Source organism: Lampris incognitus, chromosome 9 (genome assembly GCF_029633865.1).
Source record: "Lampris incognitus isolate fLamInc1 chromosome 9, fLamInc1.hap2, whole genome shotgun sequence".
Classification (NCBI taxonomy): domain Eukaryota; kingdom Metazoa; phylum Chordata; class Actinopteri; order Lampriformes; family Lampridae; genus Lampris; species Lampris incognitus.
This window is the reverse complement of record NC_079219.1, coordinates 31975003-31998558: the sequence shown is the minus strand read 5'-3', so window position 1 is coordinate 31998558 and position 23556 is coordinate 31975003. Positions and strand designations below refer to the sequence as shown.

Sequence of the window (23556 nt, the reverse complement as noted above, 5' to 3'; positions counted from 1 at the left end):
TTGTATAGCCCCATATCACAAATTAAAAATTTGTCTCATGGGCGTTACAGCAATACAACATCCTGTCCTTAGACCCTCGCATCAGATAAGGAACAACTCCCTAAAAAAAAAAACCCTTTTAACATGGACAAAAAATAGGAAGAAACCTCAGAGAGAGGAACAGAGGAGGGATCTTTCTCCCAAGATCGACAGCGTGCAATGGATGTTGTGTTTACACAATTTACAGAATACAACATTGAAAGAGGATAACAGAATTATAATGGAATTATAAGATATATTAAGAACATGATGAGGAGGATGCCAAGCAATGTCCAGATGCCACCGGAACAGCCCAGGATCCGAGCCACGTGACGAGCGTCACCATATTAAAAAGAAAAAAAAAAGAAAAATTATTCACACATATTAGTGAGAGAAAGATATAACATCAAAACAGGATAACAAAATTATATGGATTTATAAGATATATAAAAAGAGAATGTGATGAGGGGGATGCCAAGCAGTATCCATTGAGGCAAATTTGTAATTTGTGATGTTGGGCTAAACAAATGAAATTGACTTGACTTGTCCAGGTGGCGACCACCATCACCATGGAGACCTGGGACGAAGTTAGACTACATATGCACACAAGGGAGACTCACATCACACCATTCACACACAGAAAAAGAGAAATAAAAAGGACATCATTCAGAGAGAGAGTAAAGACACAAGAGAACAGAAGTTTGCAATAGTCAGCTATACTTATTAAATTTGAGAAAAAAATTCAAACATCCAGGATTTAATCAGTCAAATCTTACTTTATTCAGACACAAAGGTAGGTCCATATTAAAGACAACAAAGAAATACAAAACAAGACAAGAACACAAAAATATAGCTAAAAACTGCAGTTCACAAGTCCACAATGATTAAAAGCTATACAGACATTTGTTCCAATGTTTCCAGAAACAAGAGGAGTACTTTGTGTCACTTTGTGCAGGCTCAGTTAAGAGCATTATAATTGCATTCTTAGAATCAATTAATGGACTCTTAAATTTGTACATAAAATTCCTCAACACAGCGTGAAAACTGGGAACATTACTACTAGTCACCAACATATGACTTGCACTTGTCCAACTTGGAAGCTTGAGCAAGATTCTAAATGCATCATTATATGCTACCTGCAGCTTTTTCATTTTTGCTTTGCTATAATTGCGCCACAAGTGGGCTCTATAGAGTGAAGTACAGTAGGCCCTAAAAAGAGCAGTTTTAACATCATCTGTACACATATTTTAATGACAATATTATTTTTAATGAAAATAAATTGAATTGAATTGAATTGAATTGCATTGAATTGAATATGAAATTTGCGTGCCAGCATATTGGCTCGTGCATACAGTTTGCAACACTGGCACTGCACATCATCGTCATCACTTAAAGATCATTCCTGATGATGTGACCCAGATATCTCATTTTGTTCACCACATTTAGTGCTTGGTCTGCCAAGAAGAATAAGGGACAATTTTGCTTCTGATCCTCCTTGGTTTTAGCAATCATGAGAACACTCTTTTTAGAGTTAAATTTAATGTCATGCTACACACCATAACTTGAGCAGACTCTGGGCAGTTGCTGTAAGCCAGCACTATAAGGAGACAGTATGACTAAGTCATTAGTGTACATCAGATGGTTAATAAGACCCACCATACAGCCAGTCTTATACTCTTTTAGCTTTTTGGAAAGATCATCCACATACACATTGAAGAAAACAGGCGACAGTATTCCACCTTGTCGGACCTCATTGGTCACTGGGAAGGGTGCAGATATACTCGTACCCCATCTAACTTGCATGGTTTGATATGAATATCAAAAATGCAAGATCCTTATCAAATAAGAGGGGACCCCTCGCTCTTGTAGTTTAACAAACAATTTACCATGATTAACTCGGTCAAAAGCTTTTGGTGCATCCAGAAAACACATAAATACTGCAGTGTTACGTCTTCTATATTTACTAACAACTTCCTTCAGTGCATATATGCACAAATCTTTGCCGTGTTTATTTTTAAAGTCAAATTGATTGTCAGTAGTTGATATATATTCTTGAAGCCTATATATTCTTGAAGCCTATCCAAGAGAATTCATTCTAATACTTTGGAAAGTATGCTAGCCAGAGCAATTGGGCTATCATTTTCTATGCTGGATATTTTACCAATTTTATCTTTGGTTACTGGCACTAGTAAGACAGACAACATAGAGTCAGGTAGGATGCCATACATTAACAATACAGAAAAAAACACATAGCAAGTAACACTGAGATTCTGTGGCTAGCATACTTCATACTTAATGTCAGAGAGGCAAGTTGTGAGATTTGCTAGGGCGCTAGGATATGTGGGTTTTAGCGTATATATAACTTAGTGTCGTCATCATGAAAATGATAAAGCACATCGTGATTTTGAATGACCTGGCCAAGGGGCAGCATGTATATAGATAAGAGAAGGGGGCCAAGAACTGAGCTTTGAGGGCACCACAAGAGAATAACAGAAAAAGTTCTGTTGGTGAGGTAAGAGCGTAATAAGCTAAGAGCTGAGCCCTTGATGCCAACCCAAGTCTCTAAGCAATGTAAGAGGATGTTGTGATCGACTGTGTCAAAGGCAGCACTTGAGTCTAAAGAACTAAAAACACAAGGTAGTGCCGAAGGGCTTTACAATCGGTACAATACACGACAGTATACGAAATATGACATTGGTGTCAAAAATTGACTGGATGATGATAAGATGTTAAAAAAATATTTAAATAGAACTTGATGTATGATTTTATTATCTTTTAATCTAGACAAGTGACCTCCTTCAGCAGAGTAGTCAAGGTGAGCTTCAGCTGACTCCAGAGACGCAGAACTACCAGGATGACAATGACGACAGCAGCAAGAGAAGCTACAGGTTTTCTGTCTAAATGATCTATCTCTTCCTGTGTGCGTGAGTGTATGTGTGTGTGTGTGTGTGTGTGTGTGTGTGTGTGTGTGTGTGTGTGTGTGTGTGTGTGTGTGTGTGTGTGTGTGTGTGTGTCTATGTTGTGTGTAAGGGTTTTTGCAGCGTTTGCATTGTTTGTTTATGTTATGATTGAACTACTCCCACTTTGGCAATGTTGTCCCAGGGCTAGGAAGAGATTATGATTGGCACCATCATCAACACTGAGCCCAGGGAAATTGCAGGCAACAGCATCAGCAGCATTCAAAATGATAGCTTTGACCTGGGTTTCACATCCTTCCTTCTTTCCAGATAGAGCAAAATATTTTGGTGGAGCATATCAGAATTCAGCACGGTGGCGCAGTGGTTAGTGCGGTCGCCTCACAGCAAGAAGGTCCTGGGTTTGAGCCCCAGGGTAGTCCAACCTTGGGGGTTTTCCTGGGTTATCCTCTATGTGGAGTTTGCATGTTCTCCCCGTGTCTGCGTGGGTGTGCTCTGGTTTCCTCCCGTAGTCCAAAGACATGCATGTCAGGTGAATCGGCCTTACTAAATTGTCCCTTGTGTGTGTGTGTGTGTGTGTGTGTGTGTGTGTGTGTGTGATGGCCTGGCAGGATGTCTCCCCGCTTGCCACCCAATGACTGCTGGGATAGGCTCCAGCAACCCTGGGAGCAGGATAAGCAGTTTGGATAATGGAAAAATATCAGAATTTGCCCCCCCCCCCTTTTAAATAAGGTCATCCTAGTTGCTCCAATGCAGGACAAAGTTATTACTTGATATGTGCATTCACCTGTCTTATCAAAAGATGAAAATCCTCAGAATCTGTTGCCTTTGTTCTTGCTGATGTTTTTGAAATGCTTCGGGCTGTAGTTTCACACATTTTGTGGATATTTCCATATCTCCCCAATATGTTGTATTAATTCTTCTATTTATGGAAAAAATACTGAAAACTGATAAAATAATGAGATCATTGCCTTGGGCAGCCAGTCATTTCATTCATCAAGGGTATTTGATTTAATCGGATAATAGAACATATTGCGCCTTATCAAACAGTGTCATAAATAGAAGATGCTTTTTTTCAGGTATGATGTAAAATGTATGTTTTCACGTCTGACATTCACAAGGTCCTGGCTGCAGATATTTCAGCCCTGTTTTATCAAAGACATTTGGAGCTCAGACATCAACCCCACCAGTATGCTGCAAAGCACAAATGAGAAGCAAAATCTGTTCAATTCATGCAATGTTACAAAAGCAGATTGGCTAATAAACAAAAAGACACCAGTATTTGGTATTGGTGTGTGACTCCATGTTTCTGGAAATTCAGCTTCAGCCAACAATTTTCATTTCAGTACATCTTTATATAAAACTGTTGATTAGAGGATCATGTTTTATGTACCTGAAACAGGATGGAATCGTTTTCTCTTTCTATAAGAGAACACATAATACATATAAGAGAATCCATAATACAATTGTGAACAAAACATTTCCTGGGTGCTTTGTCGAAACAGGGAGCCCAAAGAGGGAAAGTCAAAACAGTTCATAATTATGTTCTCCCTCAGTACATCTTGAGTTACAGTGCTAGAACAAAATCACGGTACCATGCTTCATTCCAACATAAACTATTCGTCTCTAGCCAGGATGCAACACACTGAAAAAATCATGTGAGGTAGCAATACTGAAAAGAAGAAAGACGATTATTGATGTTTGCTAGATCTGCCATGTCTTTTCCCCTGATATCAACTGAATATTGATGCTGGTCTATTTGGAAAGAATTTTACTGATGGTTTTATCTTGCTGATATGAAAGAAGACCACTGCTGAATGCAAAATTGCAAAGTTGTATTGAGTCCTTGTTGCCTCACTATGGCCTCACTGTGGTCCAAAAAAATATACATAGACATGCACAGTAAAGAGGACACACATATATACATGCACACACACGCGCGCGCACACACACACACACACACACACACACTAGATCGCCATTGATATGTAAACTAGAATAATGGCGTCCATCTGCCTCATCGGCTATGAGGGCATATATGCTGTAAGGGAGCACTGTGAGTGTCAGGTAATTTGGTCCAGACCATCACCTACCTTGTTTAATGGCGGCAGCAAAGCATCCATCGAGTTCCTAAATTCAACAGCCAGGCCACTATGTTGGAATAATTAGCAAATAGTTTTTTCACTCTTGACCTACATGCCCAAGTCAGTAACTTTTAACAGCAATAGAGTTAATTTTAATTTAAATCTTATTACCCACTTGCGGTTTGATATAGACGTACATATTTTTTGAATGATTTTTCTCATTCTCACTTCCAGAGTTGTGACAATCATAACTGGTCTGACTGCTGTTTTCCTGCCCTAGTCCACAAATCAGCCCATTTGCGATCCTCTGCCAGAACAACATCTCTAACATCCTTTTCTATTTAGGTGCAACTGGTGTAGTAAGGGATTCAAGAAATCCAGTCACCTGAAGCAGCATGTGCGCTCCCATACTGGAGAAAAGCCGTACAGGTGCCACATCTGTGGACGAGCTTTTGTATCAGCTGGGGTTCTAAAGTCTCACCTCAATACGCACACAGGTGACCTTTACTTCCGTCAACTTTACACCCATTCAAATATCTTAATGTGTGCTGTTTGAAGGAAGGTACGCAGCGCAAAACGGTGGAGGAAATATTGTAACTCTTTTCTCTCTTTCCCTCACTGACAGGAGTGAAGCCCTTCAAGTGTAATATTTGTGATGCCTCCTTTACAACCAATGGCAGCCTAAACCGTCACATGATCATCCACATTAAGTCCTTCAAATGTTCCATTTGTGAGGAGAGCTTTAGAACCAACCTACTGTGCAGAAAACATATGAAGAAGGAGCATGCTGTGGAGGACAGAAGTATGGATACTTGGACACCAGAAACACTATTCAGACTGTTCAATACTTGACATTATTATGTTTATGTTTGACCTAAGGTTGATCTCCATGCAATACAACTGAAGACTTAAATTAACTTATTTTGCTGAAGCTATTGGGCTGAATCTTTGTTGTTTATTCATATTTTGTTGGGCATTGTTCATCTTTTTCATAATATTAATGACTAACCCCAGTTCCCTATGTTGTAGATCAGGATGGTGAAGATGTTGAAGAGGAGGATGATGAAGGGGACCAGAGGGTATCAAAGAGGAGGGGTATTGTTATCATCACCCTCACAGAGGAGCAGGCGGCAGAGCTGGCTAAGGACCCAGGTGAGGAGGCTTCGGTGTCAGAGCGTGTCCTTGCCCAGTCGGCAGCTGAGAGGGATCGGATCAGTGAGATCAAAGACAAGGCTGTGGAACTGGAGACTGAGCCTAAATTTGCAAACTGTTGCAACTACTGCCCCAAGAGCTTCAAAAAACCCAGCGACCTTGTCAGGTGAATCTCTTGCCTATTTTGTGTCAAGTGAATTTTATTCGTATAGCCCAATACCATCAGCCCTTTGTTACTAATCTTGGTGGTCTCTCAGGCAGTCTTAAGCAGGCTGCTAGGAATCTTGGGGTAATATTTGATGCTAACCTCAGTTTTGATAATCAAGTCAAACATGTTGTTCAGTCATGTTTTCTCCAGCTCAAGCTAATCTCCAAAATTAGTCCCTTTTTTTTAGCAATTGCCGGTCTGGAAAAAGTTGTACATGCTTTTATCTATTCATGGCTTGACTATTGTAATGCACTTTATTCTGGTATCAGCAAGGGCTCCCTCCACCATCTGCTGCTCCGCTCATTACCAGGACAAAGAGGCATGACCGTATCACTCCTGTGCTTGCCTTGTAAATTGGCTCCCTGTTATATCTCAAAGTGATTTTAAAATTTTATTGCTCACTTTTAAGGCTTTAACTGGTCTTTCTCCTACATACATTTCTGATTTAGTGACCTGGTTTAAGCCCCCTCGACCATTACAATCCGCAGATGGAGCCCTGCTGGTTATTCCCAGGTCTTGGTTTGTTACAAAGGGTGATCGGGCTTTTGCTGTTAGAGCCCCCACACTATGGGAATCTCTTCCTGTTGAACTAAGACAAACCAAGTCTCTAGCTTTTTTTAAATCTCGTCTTAACACTTTTCTTTTTATGAAAGCTTTTACAAATGTTTGATATTTGCTTTTATTTATACTGTTTTTATTTTTACTCTTACTTATTTGGTCTTACTTTTATTTTTGCCTTGCCTGGGTTTATTTTTTTTGTGAAACACTTTGTGACGTTGTTTTAGAATAACATTATTATTGTTATCACAAATTACAAATTTGCCATTCTAGGCTTCACAGCAACACAACGTCATGTCCTTAGACTCTTGCATTGGATAAGGAACAACTTCCTAAAACCCCTTAACAGGGAGAAAAAATAGGAAGAAACCCCAGGGAGAGCAACAGAGGAGGGATCTCTCTCCCAAGATGGACATGCATGCTGTGGATGTTGTGTTTACACAATTTACAGAATACTACATTTCAAGAGGATAACAGAATTATAATGGAATTATAAGATATAGGAAGAATATGATGAGGAGGATGCCAAGCAGTGTCCAGATGCCACCTGAACAGCCCAGGACCTGAGCCATGTGACCACCATCACCGTGTAGACCTGACAGGAGGACAGACTACACATCCACACAGGGGAGACGCACATCACACCATTCACATACACAGGAGAAGAGACAAGAAAAAATGTTAGTCACACATCTTAGTGAGAGAAGGATATAACATTAAAACAGGATAACAAAATTATATAGGTTTATAAGTTATATAAAAACATATGATGAGGATGACAAGCAGTGTCCAGGTGGTAACCACCATCACCATGGAGACCTGGGAGAACAGACTACATGTGCACATGGGGGAGACTCACATCACACCATTCACACACATGGAAGAGGAGAAAAACGAAGACATTATTCAGAGAGCGAAAAAAGACATGTGAGAGAAGAGAACAGTTTGCAACAGTCAATAATCTATAATCTCATCAGCAGATCAATGCTTGGGGTAAATTCATTGAGACAGAAATTGACCCACCCTGCAGTACAGGTTGTGAAGTACTCAAAGGCAACTAATTGTAGGCTAAGGCAAAAAGATGAGTTTTACGTTTGGATTTAAAGGACTCAACAGACTCTGATTGTCTGATGGCAGCAGGCAGGTTATTCCACAAGAACGGGGCCTGATAGGAAAAGGCCCTGCCACCAGCTGACTTCTTTTTAACTTTGGGTACACACAGGAGCCCTGTATTTTGAGAATGAAGCACTCGAGATGGAATGTATGGTTTAAGGAGATCAGACAGGTAAGATGGGGCAAGCCCATTGAGGATTTTATGAGTCAGCAGAAGCCTTTTTTTTAACATGGTGGTCATGTTGCTTGGGTCCTGGGCTGTTCCGGTGACGTCTGGACACTGCTTGGCATCCTCCTCATCATATTCTTCATACATTTTATAATTCCATTATAATTCTGTTATCCTCTTTCAGTATTGTATTCTGTAAATTGTGTAAACACAACATCCATTGCACGTTGTCCGTCTTGGGAGAGAGATCCCTCCTCTGTTGCTCTCCCTGGGGTTTCTTCCTATTTTTCCCCCTGTTAAAAGGTTTTTTTTAGGTAGTTGTTCCTTATCTGATGCAAGGGTGTAAGGACAGGATGTTGTGTTGCTGTAAAGCCCTTTGGGGCAAATTTGTAATTTGTGATATTGGGCTGTACAAAGAAAATTGACTTGACTTGACTTGATCTAACATGGATAGGAAGATGCTACTATTAGAGAGAGAAATCTTGCACATCTTATTTGTATGTCTCTTGCTCTGACTCAATAACCCACTCTTGGGTGAGTTTCCCCCCACCCCCACGTCAGTCTTTCCAAGCAAGGCTCAGCTGATTGTCACAGGCCCTAGTAGTGTCTTGTGAGCTTTTGACCAATGTTGCAGTGCTCCACTCTGTCTTCCTCTTGCTACTCACACTATGTTGTCACGATGCTTTCCCATCATAAGACGCATCCTGGCATGTAGGAGCCCTCTCACAAGCCTCTTTAAACAATAGTTTTCTGCTTGCTGTCACCTTTTTCTGCTTCTGGTGTGGGACGATGGCTGCGCAAATTCACGTTTGCACTGGCCTCACCCAGTACTGGTGTCGGAAGATGGCAGCCCGAATTCACATTTCTGGTGGCCTCACCCAGTACCATCCATGTTGTGTCTTTGTCCACCTCTGCGTCTAAGTTTTGTCTTCGTTTGATGGCTGGGAGAGCTGGCGCTAGATTGGCTGGGAGAGCGGGGCAGGCTAAGCAAACTGCTAGCCCATGCAGGCCGGCAGTTACGATAACACCAAGGGCGGTCTGGCAGCAGCCTCACTCGCGTTGACTGTGGTGTTTTTGATGTCGTCGTGAGGAGTGCGGGGAGTTGTGTCGAGAGTTTCTGGCGGGGAGAGTTGGCGTTGGTTCGGTTGGGAGAGCTTGGTCTGTTTCATCCGGTGGGCCCGGAGACCACGGCCCTTGCCTGGAGCTGCGCCCGAGAAGGAAATGCCGAGGGCATTCTGACAGGATGCTGAAGCGGGGCGGGCTAAGCTAACTGCTAACCCATGCAGACCGGTGGTTCCGACAGTCATCCTGGTTGGCGTTCGTTCCCTTGAACAGTGATTTTTTTTTGTTTAGTTTTAATATATGTGTTCGTTTGGATATACGTATGTGTTCTTGTATTTTTTGGATGTGTTTTTGTCTTTGTGTTGTACTGCTGTGGGCTGGGGGAAGCGGCATTTCGTTCGTTTCATGTACGCAAGTGCATGAAGTGAAATGACGAAGTGTTTCTGATTCCTGACCTGCAATAGCCCACCCCTCTTTCCACTGTGTGCCCCGAGCTTAACATGCTGCTGAGTATCTCTGAGTAGCCACTATCCTATCAGAATAGGCTGTTTTGAGCCCTGAGGGGAATCTCTTGGTGTGAGTAAAGACTGGCTTATTAAGTTAGAGACAGGGGCAAGCTCTCAGGGCAAAACAGACCATCAAAAGTGCTTGTAAACAGCTTGACATACGCTTCGAATTTCTGTATGTAATCAATACCACTCTCCAAACAGCCCACGCGGTTTGTTAAGCTGTTGAGAGGACACTGAAAACATATCCAGCATGACTCCATTGTATAAATAACAATCAGTTGAACTTAAAGAGGGCTGGTTTATTGATTGCAACAGTTTACAACCTTTTTCTGTATTACATTCCTCCCACTTGTAAGTCCTTTCACATTTGAATGTGGTGCATTACTCCATCAGTTCTTCCTGAGATAATACAACTGTATTGTACAACTGTACACGTGATACATTACTGCTGCTTACTATCTCTTGACTATCATTTTTTAGACTTAAAAATATCTAAAAATACTGAACTTACTGACAACAAAGTTTTAGTACGTGCCAAATAATGACCATTTTGTTACTCACAATGTTTATAAAATGCAGTACATTGCTTCAGTTGAAGATAAACACATTCAGACCAGATTTAAGAAAAACCTCAAGCATATGATCAGCTTGAAAATAATACTGGGACCATGTGGGCTCATGCTTAATTGCATTGTCCTGGGCTTGAATCTATCTTAGGATTCATGCTATATATATCTCTCCCCCTTTCTGTATTTTACAATCCCTGTCTCTCTGCACAGTACTTTCTAATAAAAGCCATCCAACAACCCCCTACTCTTAAAAAAAAAGAAAAAATCTAAACGTCAAGTGATCGGACTGAAGTTTTTGTTCTGTTGATAAATTATGGCCACTGTAAAGGGAAATAAATAAGATAGAACGAGTATTTGCCAAACCAGTAGCGATCATCTCTGCTCTGCAGCAACAGACACTGGCAATCATATAACAGTGTGCTGAAATGTGACTGTGTATGTACAAAAATTATAGTGCAGTTCAAAGGATTGCTCTTGAACCAAAAAGTATGTTTATGTCCCTACTGCAGTGCCTTAATTACAATAACCAATTAGTGTGTCACATCACTATCAGTGTTTTAAAGATCAGTAGAGTCCTCTCATCCTCTAATGCTCTAATACAAGGTCCAGTTCAGCAGCAATTACTTGGTTATGTCATCTTTCCTTTTAGAACTAGCTGGTGTTGTTCAGAGTTGTTGAGTTTCGAAATCCCTAATGACAGTATTCTTTTAATTTCCTTGTTCTAAACAACTTGGGCACCCATTTGCAAGAGTGCCACATTTATTTTCATTTATTATTACACCTCCCATATGCTGAGTCACAGTACTGGTATTGCATTTCAAGGGTAAGCAGAGAGCGCGGAGAACCGAAGTAAGGAAATATCATTATCATACTGTGTCGATTGAAAGGGCAGTGATAATATGTTGTGTACTGTACTGTATTTGTACTCACCTATCACACCAATCTATACACACTCGTTCTTGCCACCAACAGTGATGAGTTGCACTCTTACTTTCATCTCCCTCCTTTACCCACTTGTCATCTCTGTCCATGTTTTTGTCTCTATCTGAATCATTCTGTCTCTGCGTTCAGGCACATTCGGATCCACACAGGAGAGAGGCCCTACAAGTGTGACGAATGTGGAAAGAGCTTCACAGTCAAGTCGACCCTGGACTGCCATGTGAAGACACACACAGGTCAGTATGCTCCTCCTGGAACTCATTGCTGTTTTCATCAGATTGATGCCACTCAGGGGTTTGACTTGCATATAGTGTCATCATCAGTGCTAGTAGAGGTCACCTAACTAATTACACAACAGTGTTATCTTGATGCATGCTCAATAATCCAGGTAAGGAAATCACAGAAAGTTGAATCAGTTCATCTGGACACAACGTTTATTGTTAAAAGCGTTTCATCACTCATCTGAGTGACCCTTTCAGTCTCAGCTGACTGCAGGTATCCCCACCCTTATAAACAGGACAGTTGCATAACGACCGAAACCAACAATCAGTTTCATATGCAAATTGCTGTGACCATTAATTAGAGCTTCAACGGCCATGTGTACTATTCACAGAGGATTGGGGAATAGTCGCAATCACAGCATTGTAAGATGGCGATAGATGTACACCTAGGCCACCCCCTCAGTTCAGGGATGGTCATTCCCTCTTCACATAGATGACATCTTTGACTCCCCGTTCAAACAAGCATATCTCCCTATCAAGTATGTGTACATCCTCATCCTTGAAAGAGTGGCCACTGGCCTGTAGATGGGTGTAGACTGCGGAGTCCTGGCCTGACCCGTTAGCTCTTCTGTGTTGTGCCATCCTTTTTGCCAGCGTCTGTTTAATTTCCCCAATGTACAAGTCACAGCAATCCTTCTGGCACTTAACAGCGTACACTGTATTGCTCTATTTGTGCTGGGGGACCTGATCCTTGGGGTGGACCAATTTCTGGTGCAGCATGTTTTGGGGTTTGAAAGCAACTGAGACGCTGTGTTTAGGAAATACGAGTCTTGACTCTTCCGACACTCCCGCCACGTAAAGCTATACAAGATGCCAGCTGTACAGGATGACCCCACCGTGGGGAAGCCATCCCGGGTCGTCCTCTGTGTGGAGTTTGCATGTTCTCCCTGTGTCTGCATGGGTTTCCTCCGGGGGCTCCGGTTTCCTCCCACGGTCTAAAGACTTGTAGGACAGGTGAATCGGCCATACTAAATTGTCCCTAGGTATGAATGTGTGTGTGCGTGCGTGCGTGCGTGCGTGCGTGCGTGCGTGGGTGTGTGGGTGTGTGGGTGTGGGCCCTGTGATGGCCTGGCAGCCTGTCCAGGGTGTCTCCCCGCCTGCCGCCCAATGACTGCTGGAATAGGCTCCAGCATCCCCATGACCCTGAGAGCAGGATAAGTGGTTCAGATAATGGACGGATGGATTATAATTGGATTGTAAAAAGAAAAAAAATTCAACTCCCAGACCCTAATTACGATGATGTTTTGTGCATCTGGTTTATTATTATGGTATTCTCTTTATATATTTTTAACTTCATTGAAAGTAATACTATAACAAGTTTCAGTGAAAACTAGACATTATTATTGCATTACCCTTGTCCTCTTGACAAAAAAATGCAATAAGAGACTGTGTTCCTCGTCTGACACCACTCCTTTGCTTTTCAGGTCAGAAACTCTTCAACTGTCACATGTGCAACACCTCTTTCTCCACAAAAGGCAGCTTAAAGGTTCATATGCGTCTCCACACTGGTTCCAAGCCCTTCAAGTGCCCCTTCTGTGAGCTGCGCTTCCGTACCTCCGGCCACCGCAAAACCCACATCCAGTGCCACTACCGGCCCAACAATGACGGACGCAAGTCAAAGCGGACAGTTTCCTCTGCAAGTCAGGCCAACCAGGGTCAAGAGCCCGAGACAGGACCGACCCAGTCCCAGGGACAGCGGCAGCAGCAGGTGGCCCCAGAGGCAGTCCATCCAGTGAGTCTGTTCCAGAGCACCAACTCGGACCCCAACATTTACCTTCCAGCCAACCAAGTCCTCACAGGGCAGTTTGACCAAAATCTACTGCAACAAGGACTGGTGGGCCAGGCCATCCTGCCTGCCTCTATGTCAGGTAGGAATGACAGATGAAAGAGTGATCAAAATCCACAAACAAGCATACATCCATTCAATATTTAGGAAACTGAAGGTTTTGGGTAGAATCAGGGTCGACGCCAGAGCACAAGGAATGGACGGACGGGATATCAAAATTGACATGGGGCATTTTTTTGTTCACTTCCCATCCACAACAGAAACATGCATGTTAGGGTTTATACTCCTCTCTGTGCCCCTGACCAAGGCAATGGGAAAAGAACTGGAGTTGGTCCCCGGGCGCAGCATGAAGTCAGCAGCCCACTGCTCCTACACAGATCACAGCTAGGATGGCTTAATTTGCAGTAACTGAGTTTCCCAAAGGGGATTAACAAAGGAAACCTAATAAAAAAACTTAATAGCTTTTATCAAGTGTATAATTAACATTATCACGTTTCATGAAAGAAATGAACTATGACAGCGAGGCGTACATAATCTTATTTATGCGCACAGGTGCACACGCGCTACGTCCATAAAACCAGAAGTTATTAACTAAGATGCACGGGGAAATCTGTTAAATATTTTGCATTGAATACAGTACTGCAAGAGACAAGAACCTTCACAGGTTACACAACAAATTTAAGGATAAACAACATCCTTTAGGCCACATCAAGAAACAGTATGCATAATTATCCAACCGTATGCACGCTCATCCAGGAACGTAGCCACAATTACAAAAGTACAAACAATACCACTCTAAAATAGCCCAGTGTAGAAAGCAGGAGGTACATTTTCACAAGGTGCATCAGTGGATTTATGAACTCGCCAATAGAACAGCTGGAGTCACCGACTGAGTGCAGCATCTCCTCAACGCAATTTATTTCCATTCATTTTGCAATTTTTGAGTGAGATCATGCTCAAAAGCTAGCTGCACAAGCTGACACTTGTGACTGTGTAACATTGTACATAGCTAAGATTTAGTTTTGTTTACTGCCAAGAAAATGTCCACGTTAGTGCTGCCCACCTAATTTCTCTGCATAACTATAAATTCAACCTTGTAATATAATGGATTGGCTGGTCCTTTAATGCCTGTATGGCGGTTGTTTTTAATTGGCTTGGCAGAGGGTTATCTTTAGTAAGAAATCGTTCCCTAAATGCAAACTATTGCTGTTTTGTGCTTTATTTTGTATCACAGTGTTGTCTTTCATCAACAAATTATATGACTTAATTTTATTTGTAGCTGTAAACACATTTCAGTTTTATTTTTTGTCGGGGAGAGAATTCAGCTTAAATGGCACAGGGACCTTATTGGAAGCACCTGGACCCCCAAGGCCTGCCCATAATGCCGACGCTGGGTAGAGTTCAGATGTAGTATGGATATTTTTTGTTACTGTCAGTTGGAGCTACTGCGGGAACTGTTGAGGGGCTTATGGTGTTTACCAGTGATGGATGAATTACTATATCATGGTGCTGTATAAGTCTGATGCAGATTCAGAGCAGCAGTGAGAGAGGTTTATAACCATAAGAGAAAATGACCCTTTATGTACTTCTGTGGTTCTACCTTTCCTACTGCAAACTGTTACCCTTTTCTTTATGGGTCATCCTCAGCACTTAATTTGTTGATATAGTTCAGTGCTTGGTTTTGAAATATATCAAGACAATTTTTTTACCGAAAAGATTCTGACCAATAATGCCAGAGATGATATTAGTGGCATTTTTTTCCTGGGTCTTTTTTAAAGAGTAATTAAACAGCAGACCATTTTAGTGACATCTACATGTTAAAAACATGGCAGGCTGGTCTTGGTACTCTGTGATGTTAGCATAAACTCAGCTGCAGCTAATAACATTAAAAATACCTCTGTTTGATTTATCAGCATTGACAGACAGACAGACAGACAGAGCTAGCACTAATATCAGTAGTACTGTCAATGCTGGTTCTTTGGTACTGATACATCCAGCAAATATTTTATTAATATTATTATTATCAGTTGTGTTCATCCTGCTATGCTAGCAACAGAGTACCAAGACCCGCCTGCCATGTTTTTGACCTTTACATATTTTTTAACCTGTAGATGTCAGCAAACTAACTAAAAAGGTCGAGGCTTTAGTTACTCTTTTAAAAATCATACCCACATGGATAGAGTGTGCAATATCAAAAAGACCACAGGTGTAAAAAGTGGTCGTTGTCTTCAAAGTGGTTCTTTACCCCTCTGTTTGAGTTCCCATATTGCTCTGTGGATTACACGTTTGGTACTCAAAAATACGTCTTTCAGAGCAGGCTAAGCACAACTTGATTGCATAGGTTTAATTCCTTTGCATCTGACAAAACCTACATCCAGTGCCATTACCGGCCCAACAATGACGGACGCGAGTCAAAGTGGACAGTCTCCTCTGCAAGTCAGGCCAACCAGTGTCAAGAGCTCGAGACAGGACCGACCCAGTCCCAGGGACAGTGGCAGCAGCAGGTGGCCCCAGTGGCAGTCTGGGGCAAAAAAGGCAAACATTACAATAGAGGTTCTATCACTTCTATTGTCATTTTTAAAATTCAAAGCTCAAGTATTCTTGACTGGGGGGGGGGGATTCAGAATGCACAGAGTATTTGGCCACCTTCTCACAGTAGTACTAGGGATGATTCGCTTGAGTTCAATATGCTAATTGAAGTCAGTTCTAATCCCTCATATGTTTATGAGAGTGCTGCTCAACTGTCCAAAACAGCAGCCATGAAATTAACTTCCCTCTTAGCTCCTAGAGTGCAGAGTTGTTTGGTTGGTGGGGGGCATAGCTTAGGAAAGATTTCTTGGCACTTTTCTCTGTGGGCTCACAGCCTCTCTCACTCTCTGCATCTGGGTGCCATAGACATTTCACACAACATCTGATGAGCAGTCCCTGAATCGCTCCCCCGTTTATCATCAAGAGGCAGACTGGACGTGCTTAAAAGAGAAAGTTTTCCACTTTGCCTGAGTCTTCGAGGGGCTCTGGTAGCTAGCCTAGCTGATCCACCTCCTTTGTTAAAAGCAAAAGGACTGCTGCATCCTCACGGCTGAGTGAGCTAAGTAGTCACGATTCCAAAATGTCAATCTTTGTCTCAGTACCACAGCAGGTGGGAGAGGGCACCACAAAGTATAGAAATTTTTATTGAACAAAAGAGGTGACATTTCTATTTAGCACATTAAAAAGTGTTGTTACGGAAGTAAAATATTTCCATTGAGACGAAAATTAAATAGGCGGCACAGTGGTTAGCGTGGTCGCCTCATAGCAAGAAGGCCCTGGGTTCGAGCCCCGGGGTAGTCCAACCTTGGGGGTCATCCCGGGTCGTCCTCTGTGTGGAGTTTGCATGTTCTCCCCATGTCTGTGTGGGTTTCCTCCAGGTGCTCCAGTTTCCTCTCACAGTCCAAAGACATGTAGGTCAGGTGAATCGGCCATACTAAATTGTCCCCAGGTGTGAATGTGCGTGTGTGTTGGCCCTGTGATGGCCTGGTGGCCTGTCCAGGGTGTCTCCCAGCCTGCCGCCCAATGACTGCTGGGATAGGCTCCAGCATCCCTGTGACCCCGGTCGGGATAAGCAGCTTGGATAATGGATGGATGGGTGGATAGAAATTAAATAGTGAAACAAGCACTGTTAGTACCTTGGCAAAAGTATAGAACAACGTATTTGAAATAAAGAAGAGTGATAATGTTTCTTTCTCTACCTGTGTGCATGTGTGCTAGCACGTGTGTGTGGTCCTCTTGCATGTTAACTGCTGGATAGCAAGGCTGTTATAGCCAGTTTTGCGAAACTGAAAACTTGTGTGAGCAGCCAAGTGAATCGCATCAAGTCTCTTTTGAGGCTATGGCTGGTATGGAATGTATGGCACACAGGAATTTGGTATTGTTATACAAAATCGATATTGAAAAACCAATATTTCCAACAACCTTAATGCATTATGACTTCAAATCTGCTTCACTGACTTTTAACATACCATCCTCCCTTTCTCTAAAATTCCCTCTGACCCAGTCTACTGAATAACATTCAACAAAAGGCGGCATGGTAGCGCAGTGGTTAGCACAGTTGCCTCAGAGCAAGAAGGTCCTGTGTTCGAGCCCCAGAGTAGTTCAACCTTGGGGGGTCGTCCCGGGTCATCCTCTGTGTGGTGTTTGCATTTTCTTTTCTTTTTTTCTTCCTAAATTTATTTCTGATTTTTCCCTTTTTCTCCCAATTTCGTGGCCAATCAATCCCTATTTTAGTTCAAACACCCACTCTCGTACTGCATGCATTCGCCAACTGTATCTCTCTGGCCAGCAGTCTTGAACGAGACGCCTCCCCACTTTCATGACAAGATGAATCCAGGCCGGGTCCACTGCCTTTTCCGACACACACAGAGACGCATTCATGTTACGAACACAAGCCGACTCCGCCCTCCTCCCAAAGACAGCATTGCCAATTACTGCTGCTTCATCGAGTCCGGCCATAGTCAGATCTGACGAGACCGAGGCGCGAACCCCGGTCCGCAGTGGGCAGCTGCATTTGCATTTGCATTTTCTCCCCGTGTCTGTGTGGGTTTCCTTCGGGGTGCTTCAGTTTCCTCTCACAGTCCAAAGACATGTAGGTCCGGTGAATCGACTGTACTAAAATGTCCCTAGGTGTGAATGTTTGTGTGTGTGTGTGTGTGTGTGTGTGTGTGTGTGTGTGTGTGTGTGTGTGTCGGCCCTGTGTGATGGTCTGGTGGCCTGCCCAGGGTGTCTCCCCGCCTGCTTCCCAACGACTGCTGGGATAGGCTCCAGCATCCCCGCGACCCTGAGAGCAAGATAAGCAGTTCGGATAATGGATGGATGGAAAATGGCAATGCTAAAAAATGGTTTAGCTTAAGAAGATGAACTAGGCGATGATTGATTACGGCAATGTTGCTTATGCATGTATGTAAAAATGCTTATATATGCATTATGTAAAAGAAAATGAAGTCTGCATGCTTGTGTAAATGCTCCCTAAAGTATAGATTTGTGTATCATGACACTTTCGGCCCTCTGAGGCCAAAATCAGGAATCAGGAACAAGTTATTATCATTTCATTTCATGTACCTGTGTACACAAAAGAGATGAAATTTCGTTTCCCCCAGCCCACAGCAGTGCAACACCAAAGGTAAAAACACATATCCAAAACTTCCCAAAAACAACACCACCAAAAACATACAAAAGCTGATAACAAAGCAAAAAAAAAAAACACAAACAGTTAACAACACAGTCCACTCAGTGCAACACAGTCCAAAAATTCCACTGTCCAGAGAACGAACGCCAGCCAGGATGACTGTCGGAACTGCCGGTGTGCATGGGCTAGCAGTTAGCACTTCCGCGTCCTGTCAGACCACCCTCACTGTTTCCTCTGCGGGTGCAGCTCTGGGCAGGGCTGTGGTCCTTGGGCCCAGCAGACCAGGCTCCCTCAGCCAATCCAATGCTAGCTCTGTCAGCCAGACACCTTCGACACACCTCCCCCGCACTCCACATGATGAGACAAATGCAGACACAGACAAAAACACTGCACAGTCAACACTAGGTGAGGCTGCTGCCAGACCGCCTTCGGTGTTATTGGTGTTATCGGAATTACCGGTCTGTGTGGGCTAGCAGTTAGCTTAGCCTGCCCCGCTTCCGCGTCCTGTCAGACTGCCCTTGGTGTTTCCTCTCGGGCACAGCTCCAGGCAGGGCCATGGTCCCTGGGCCCACAGGATGCAGCAGACCAAGCTCTCTTAGCCGATGCAACGCCAACTCTCCCAGCCATCAAAAAAAATTGACTATCAAAATAAAAACTGCACACGATGACACAAACTTAGATGTAGACGTGGACAAAGACACTGCATAGTCGGTACTACGTGAGGCCGCTGCAAATGTGAGTGTGTGCCGCTGTCTTCCCACACTGGAAGTTAAGAAATGTAATTTGAAATTTGGATTTAATGAATTTATACTCTTGGGAATATTCACATGTGTGCAGACTTCATTTTCTTTTTCATTATATCCTGTTCAGTCCAGCACCTTGTGGCTAAGCATTGGGATGTGTGCGATCCATCACTTTTACTGTTGTTAAATGTGAAATGTTAATTTGAATTACACTTGTGTGTGCATATTTGCTCTAAGTTTGTGAACACGTTTGCATTGCAGCTGGAGGAGACTTGACCGTGTCTCTGTCAGATGGCCTGGCCACTCTGGAAGGCATCCACTTACAGCTGACCTCTGCCAACCTGGTGTGCCCCAATGTCCAGATTTCTGGCATTGATACCAGCAACATAAACAATATCACACTTCAGGTAACCCATCTAAGCATGAAGCCCGATGTCTTTGTTCTAGAAATGTCTCAGTCTACCAACACGGGGATTGCCGGTTCGAATCCTAGTGTTACCACCGGCTTGGTCGGGCATCCCAACAGACACAATTGGCCGTGTCTGCGGCTGGGAAGCTGGATGTGGGTATGTATCCTGGTTGCTGCACTAGCGCCTCCTCTGGTCAGTTGAGGCGCCTGTTTAAGGGGGAGAGGGAACTGGGGGGAATTGCGTGATCCTCCCACACGCTACGTCCCCCTGGTGAAACTCCTCACTGTGAGGTGAAAAGAAGTAGCTGGTGACTCCACATGTATCGGAGGAGGCATGTGGTAGTCTGCAGCCCTCCCCGGATTGGCAGAGGGGGTGGAGCAGCGACCAGGATGGCTCGGAAGAGTGGGGTAATAGGCCAAGTATAATTGGGAAGGAAAAGGGGGTTAAAAAGAAGGACAAAAAGTGTGTGTGTGTGTTATATATATGTGTGTGTGTGTGTGTGTGTGTGTGTGTGTGTGTGTGTATGTATGTATGTATGTATGTATGTATGTATAAGATAACCATATCCTGAAGCTGTTTAACAAAAGATGCTGTATTGTTAGATTATACCCTTGATCCCCAAAGGTCTTTGGAGATGCAGAAGCTTTTCTGTCAGAAGTTTGGTCTTTGATAAACTTCCTTGGGCTTCCTGCTAGTGATCCATCAAGGATGTTATTGAAAATCAGAGGTGTTTGGAAGTAATGCCAATCCTCAATTTGCACACAGGTTCTTTTTGTAAAGTGTGTCATTTAATGTTCTTGCTCTCACTTTGACTGTGAAAATGTGGAACAGGTTGCATACAGTTTTAAAAACATTGATTTCCTACTCAGTAACAAGTTTTAGCATTGCAAACCAATACTAATAAAAGGATGGTGCTGATTTCCATAGACGAACATTATAGTTTGAAAACTTTGTCTTGGGGGGGGGGCTTGTTGAATAATCAGTAATTATAATAACCAACCTAATGTGTATAGAGCCCCTTTAAAAAACATAAAATTAATTTGACAGTCAGAGAAAAGCCACAGTTATAAAAATTACAACAAATAAAACAAGGAAGCATCACAAGTTGAAATGGATAAGAACAGATGTGGGTAACATTTTGACTTTTCTATGGCTCCCCTGCATCTCCCTTTGTTTCATCTGACTTCTGTCTCTTCCTCTGCTCTTTCAGATCGACCCCACCCTCCTCCAGCAGACCTTACAGCAAGGTGGTCTCCTCTCTCACTCCCTGAGTGGCGACACTGGCCTCATTTCCCAATCAGGCAGCAACCTCATCCCTACTGGTGACCCTTCAGTACCTGCTAATGTGGTCATCCATCCCCTGACCAGTCTGGCCCTACAGCCCTCCAACATCAACCCTGCCCAAGCCACCATGGCAGGTCTCGCTGAGCAGGATGCAGCAGGTTTGTTACAGCCCAGGAGCTTGCACATGAATTAAACTCATACTTGCTCCTGCACTCTTTTTTTATTCTTCCAAAGATTATTTTTTGGCGTTTTTGCCTTTATGGGATAGAGGATAGTGACATGGCAGAAAGGAAACAAGGGGAGAGAGACATGGGTATGACATGCAACAAAGGTTTCTGGCTGGAATCGAACCAGGGATGTTGCGGTTATATGGCATGTGCCATAACCATTCGGCTGCCGGGGTGCCACTCCTGCCCTCTTTAGCCACACACTAGCAGTTGTGTTTTCGACATTTTGTGATTGTAGCCAATGTAAGAAAACTGAAGCGAAATTACACCTGACTCCTGTCTACTTCTGCTTCCTCTGCAGCAAAAAATGGCCATATTGTATCACAGAAGCATATTTATCTGAAAGGGATTTGCTGAGCATAATTACTTTAGCTAATGGTTTGAAAATATGTCTTATTTTCCTTATTGCATCATACTATGTGCAGTCTGCCTCTGACAGCATTGCCTATGACGTCTGGCCCCATAGCACAGAAAAAATGGAAATGTGTTTACTTCAGAATATCCTTTTCACAGCAACACGGAATAAGAGTGTGAGATTAAATACTAATAAAGGAGAGAAAAACAGGAATGGAGAGGACATGAGAGAACTGCACTGTTGGTTTAGGAGTGAAAGAGGAGAATTGCTGTGATAGGTAATAGAGAGAAATGAGTATGAAAATGAGAAATGTGCAGAAATTAAGATTAAGTCGATTACTGTTGTGTTACATGTAGTGCTTTGTCATACCTCCTACAGGTTCTCAGGACCTGAGCCACGTGATGGGCAGCTCTGGGCTAGTTGCTGGAGGAACAAGCAGTCAGGAAATAACACTGACCATCAACAACTCGAGCCTGACCCAGGCTCTCGCTCAGGCCCAGGCCTCAGCCCAGGCCTCAGGCACAGGGTCCAATACTACAGCAGGTGGCTCCCAGGAAATCACTCTCACCATATCGGGTAGGAACCGCGTTAGATGCAACACAGCAAAGTCAAAGCATGCAAAAGCATAGTCACATAGTGACTATTACGCATGTGGAAAAAAAAATCACTTACATTCAGAAATTCACATCCATGTCTCTTTTACAAGTGAAAGCAGACAGACATTCACTTGGCTGATTAGTACATTCATTGATTTCCCCACATAAACATGCATACATGCACAGCCAGACTAGCTACGCGTCAGGCAAACACAAAAACACACCAGAACATTATTCACAGCCCTATTTTGAATTTGTTAAGCTCCATTCATCCAGATTCAAAACCCCCACTAATAGGGGAGGGGAGAGATAATGATGGAGCAGTCTCCATGATTATCTCTCCCCTCCTGGTGTTATTCTGTTCTCAGTGTGGCTCTGCCCTGTCTGCTTCATCAGTCTTCATTAGGACAATTCAATGCCACTTGTGTGCTGGACTGGAGTAGTGAGGAACTGTCCTCAGCATCTCTCTCTGAACAATGCATTTTAATGTATTAATGCAGTGCCCGTAATTCAAATTGTTCACACTTGGGTCAGAGGAAATCTATCTTAATTTGTAGCCCACATACTTACAGTGATTATCAACCATGTCAGAGAACACAGAAAAAGCTGTAGAGGCAGGCTTTAATGCAGAGGTTACAATTAAATTTTCGAAAATGCTTGTCGAAAAATCTTCCTTAGATCAGAATTCTCCTAGGTTGGCAATCATGGAACAAGTTAATTTGTCACATGTTTTTTGCTCTGTGTGAATTACTGCCTTTTTTGTGTCATAATTTAAACCTACTAGTCATTATAGCTAATAATACTATATATGCATGTATGTATGTATGAATGAATGACATGGGCAGCCAAATTCAATCAACTTCTCGGTTTTTTAAATAAGGCACTTCAGGTAGTCTCTCTTCGTCAGTGCTGGTATGTTCTTTGTCGAGTAGCTGAAATTTACTTGTTCCATTGTTGGTTTCAAAAGTTAAAAGAAACACTCAATGGTAGGGAAAGTGCTCAACAAATAAGGAGCAAAATAATCCAGTGAGTCAAGTAAATTCTTTATGAGACAGTACAAGCCTGTTTCATGCCATAAGCAATAATCAGCTGTCAACAGAAGTTAATAAGAGTGGTAAGATGGAGAGCTTTTCTCTTTGTAAATCCGGACGATAAACCAATCGACAAGCAAATTATGAATTCAAATCTACAAAATCACCCCATCCATCCCCGAAATTGAAACTGTTTGAAGATGGCATACTCGAAATGATTAAAAGCATCAAATTTAAACCACCATTAGAACATTCCAGAAGAAATTGCACAATGATTCAAAAAAGATAAAAGAAGATGATATGCTCCTCATTGCAGCTGACAAAACCACTAAATTTTACAAATTAAAACCCGAACAATACTTTGACCTCCTAGAAAATAATGTCAC

The 23556-nt window shown here is 42.7% G+C and overlaps 1 protein-coding gene across 1 annotated transcript in view; it reads left to right on the top strand.

Annotated features, from left to right (window-relative positions):
• Positions 1–23556, top strand: part of LOC130118683 (zinc finger protein 236-like) — a 139983-nt gene that overhangs the window by 98897 nt on the left and 17530 nt on the right. Inside the window, exons 17-25 of the mRNA XM_056287124.1 lie at positions 2803–2906; positions 5363–5514; positions 5643–5819; positions 6047–6335; positions 11429–11532; positions 13002–13445; positions 19529–19674; positions 20888–21119; positions 21922–22119. Of these exons, the coding sequence (XP_056143099.1) occupies positions 2803–2906; positions 5363–5514; positions 5643–5819; positions 6047–6335; positions 11429–11532; positions 13002–13445; positions 19529–19674; positions 20888–21119; positions 21922–22119 (1846 nt within the window). The remainder of the gene's footprint in view (positions 1–2802; positions 2907–5362; positions 5515–5642; positions 5820–6046; positions 6336–11428; positions 11533–13001; positions 13446–19528; positions 19675–20887; positions 21120–21921; positions 22120–23556) is intronic.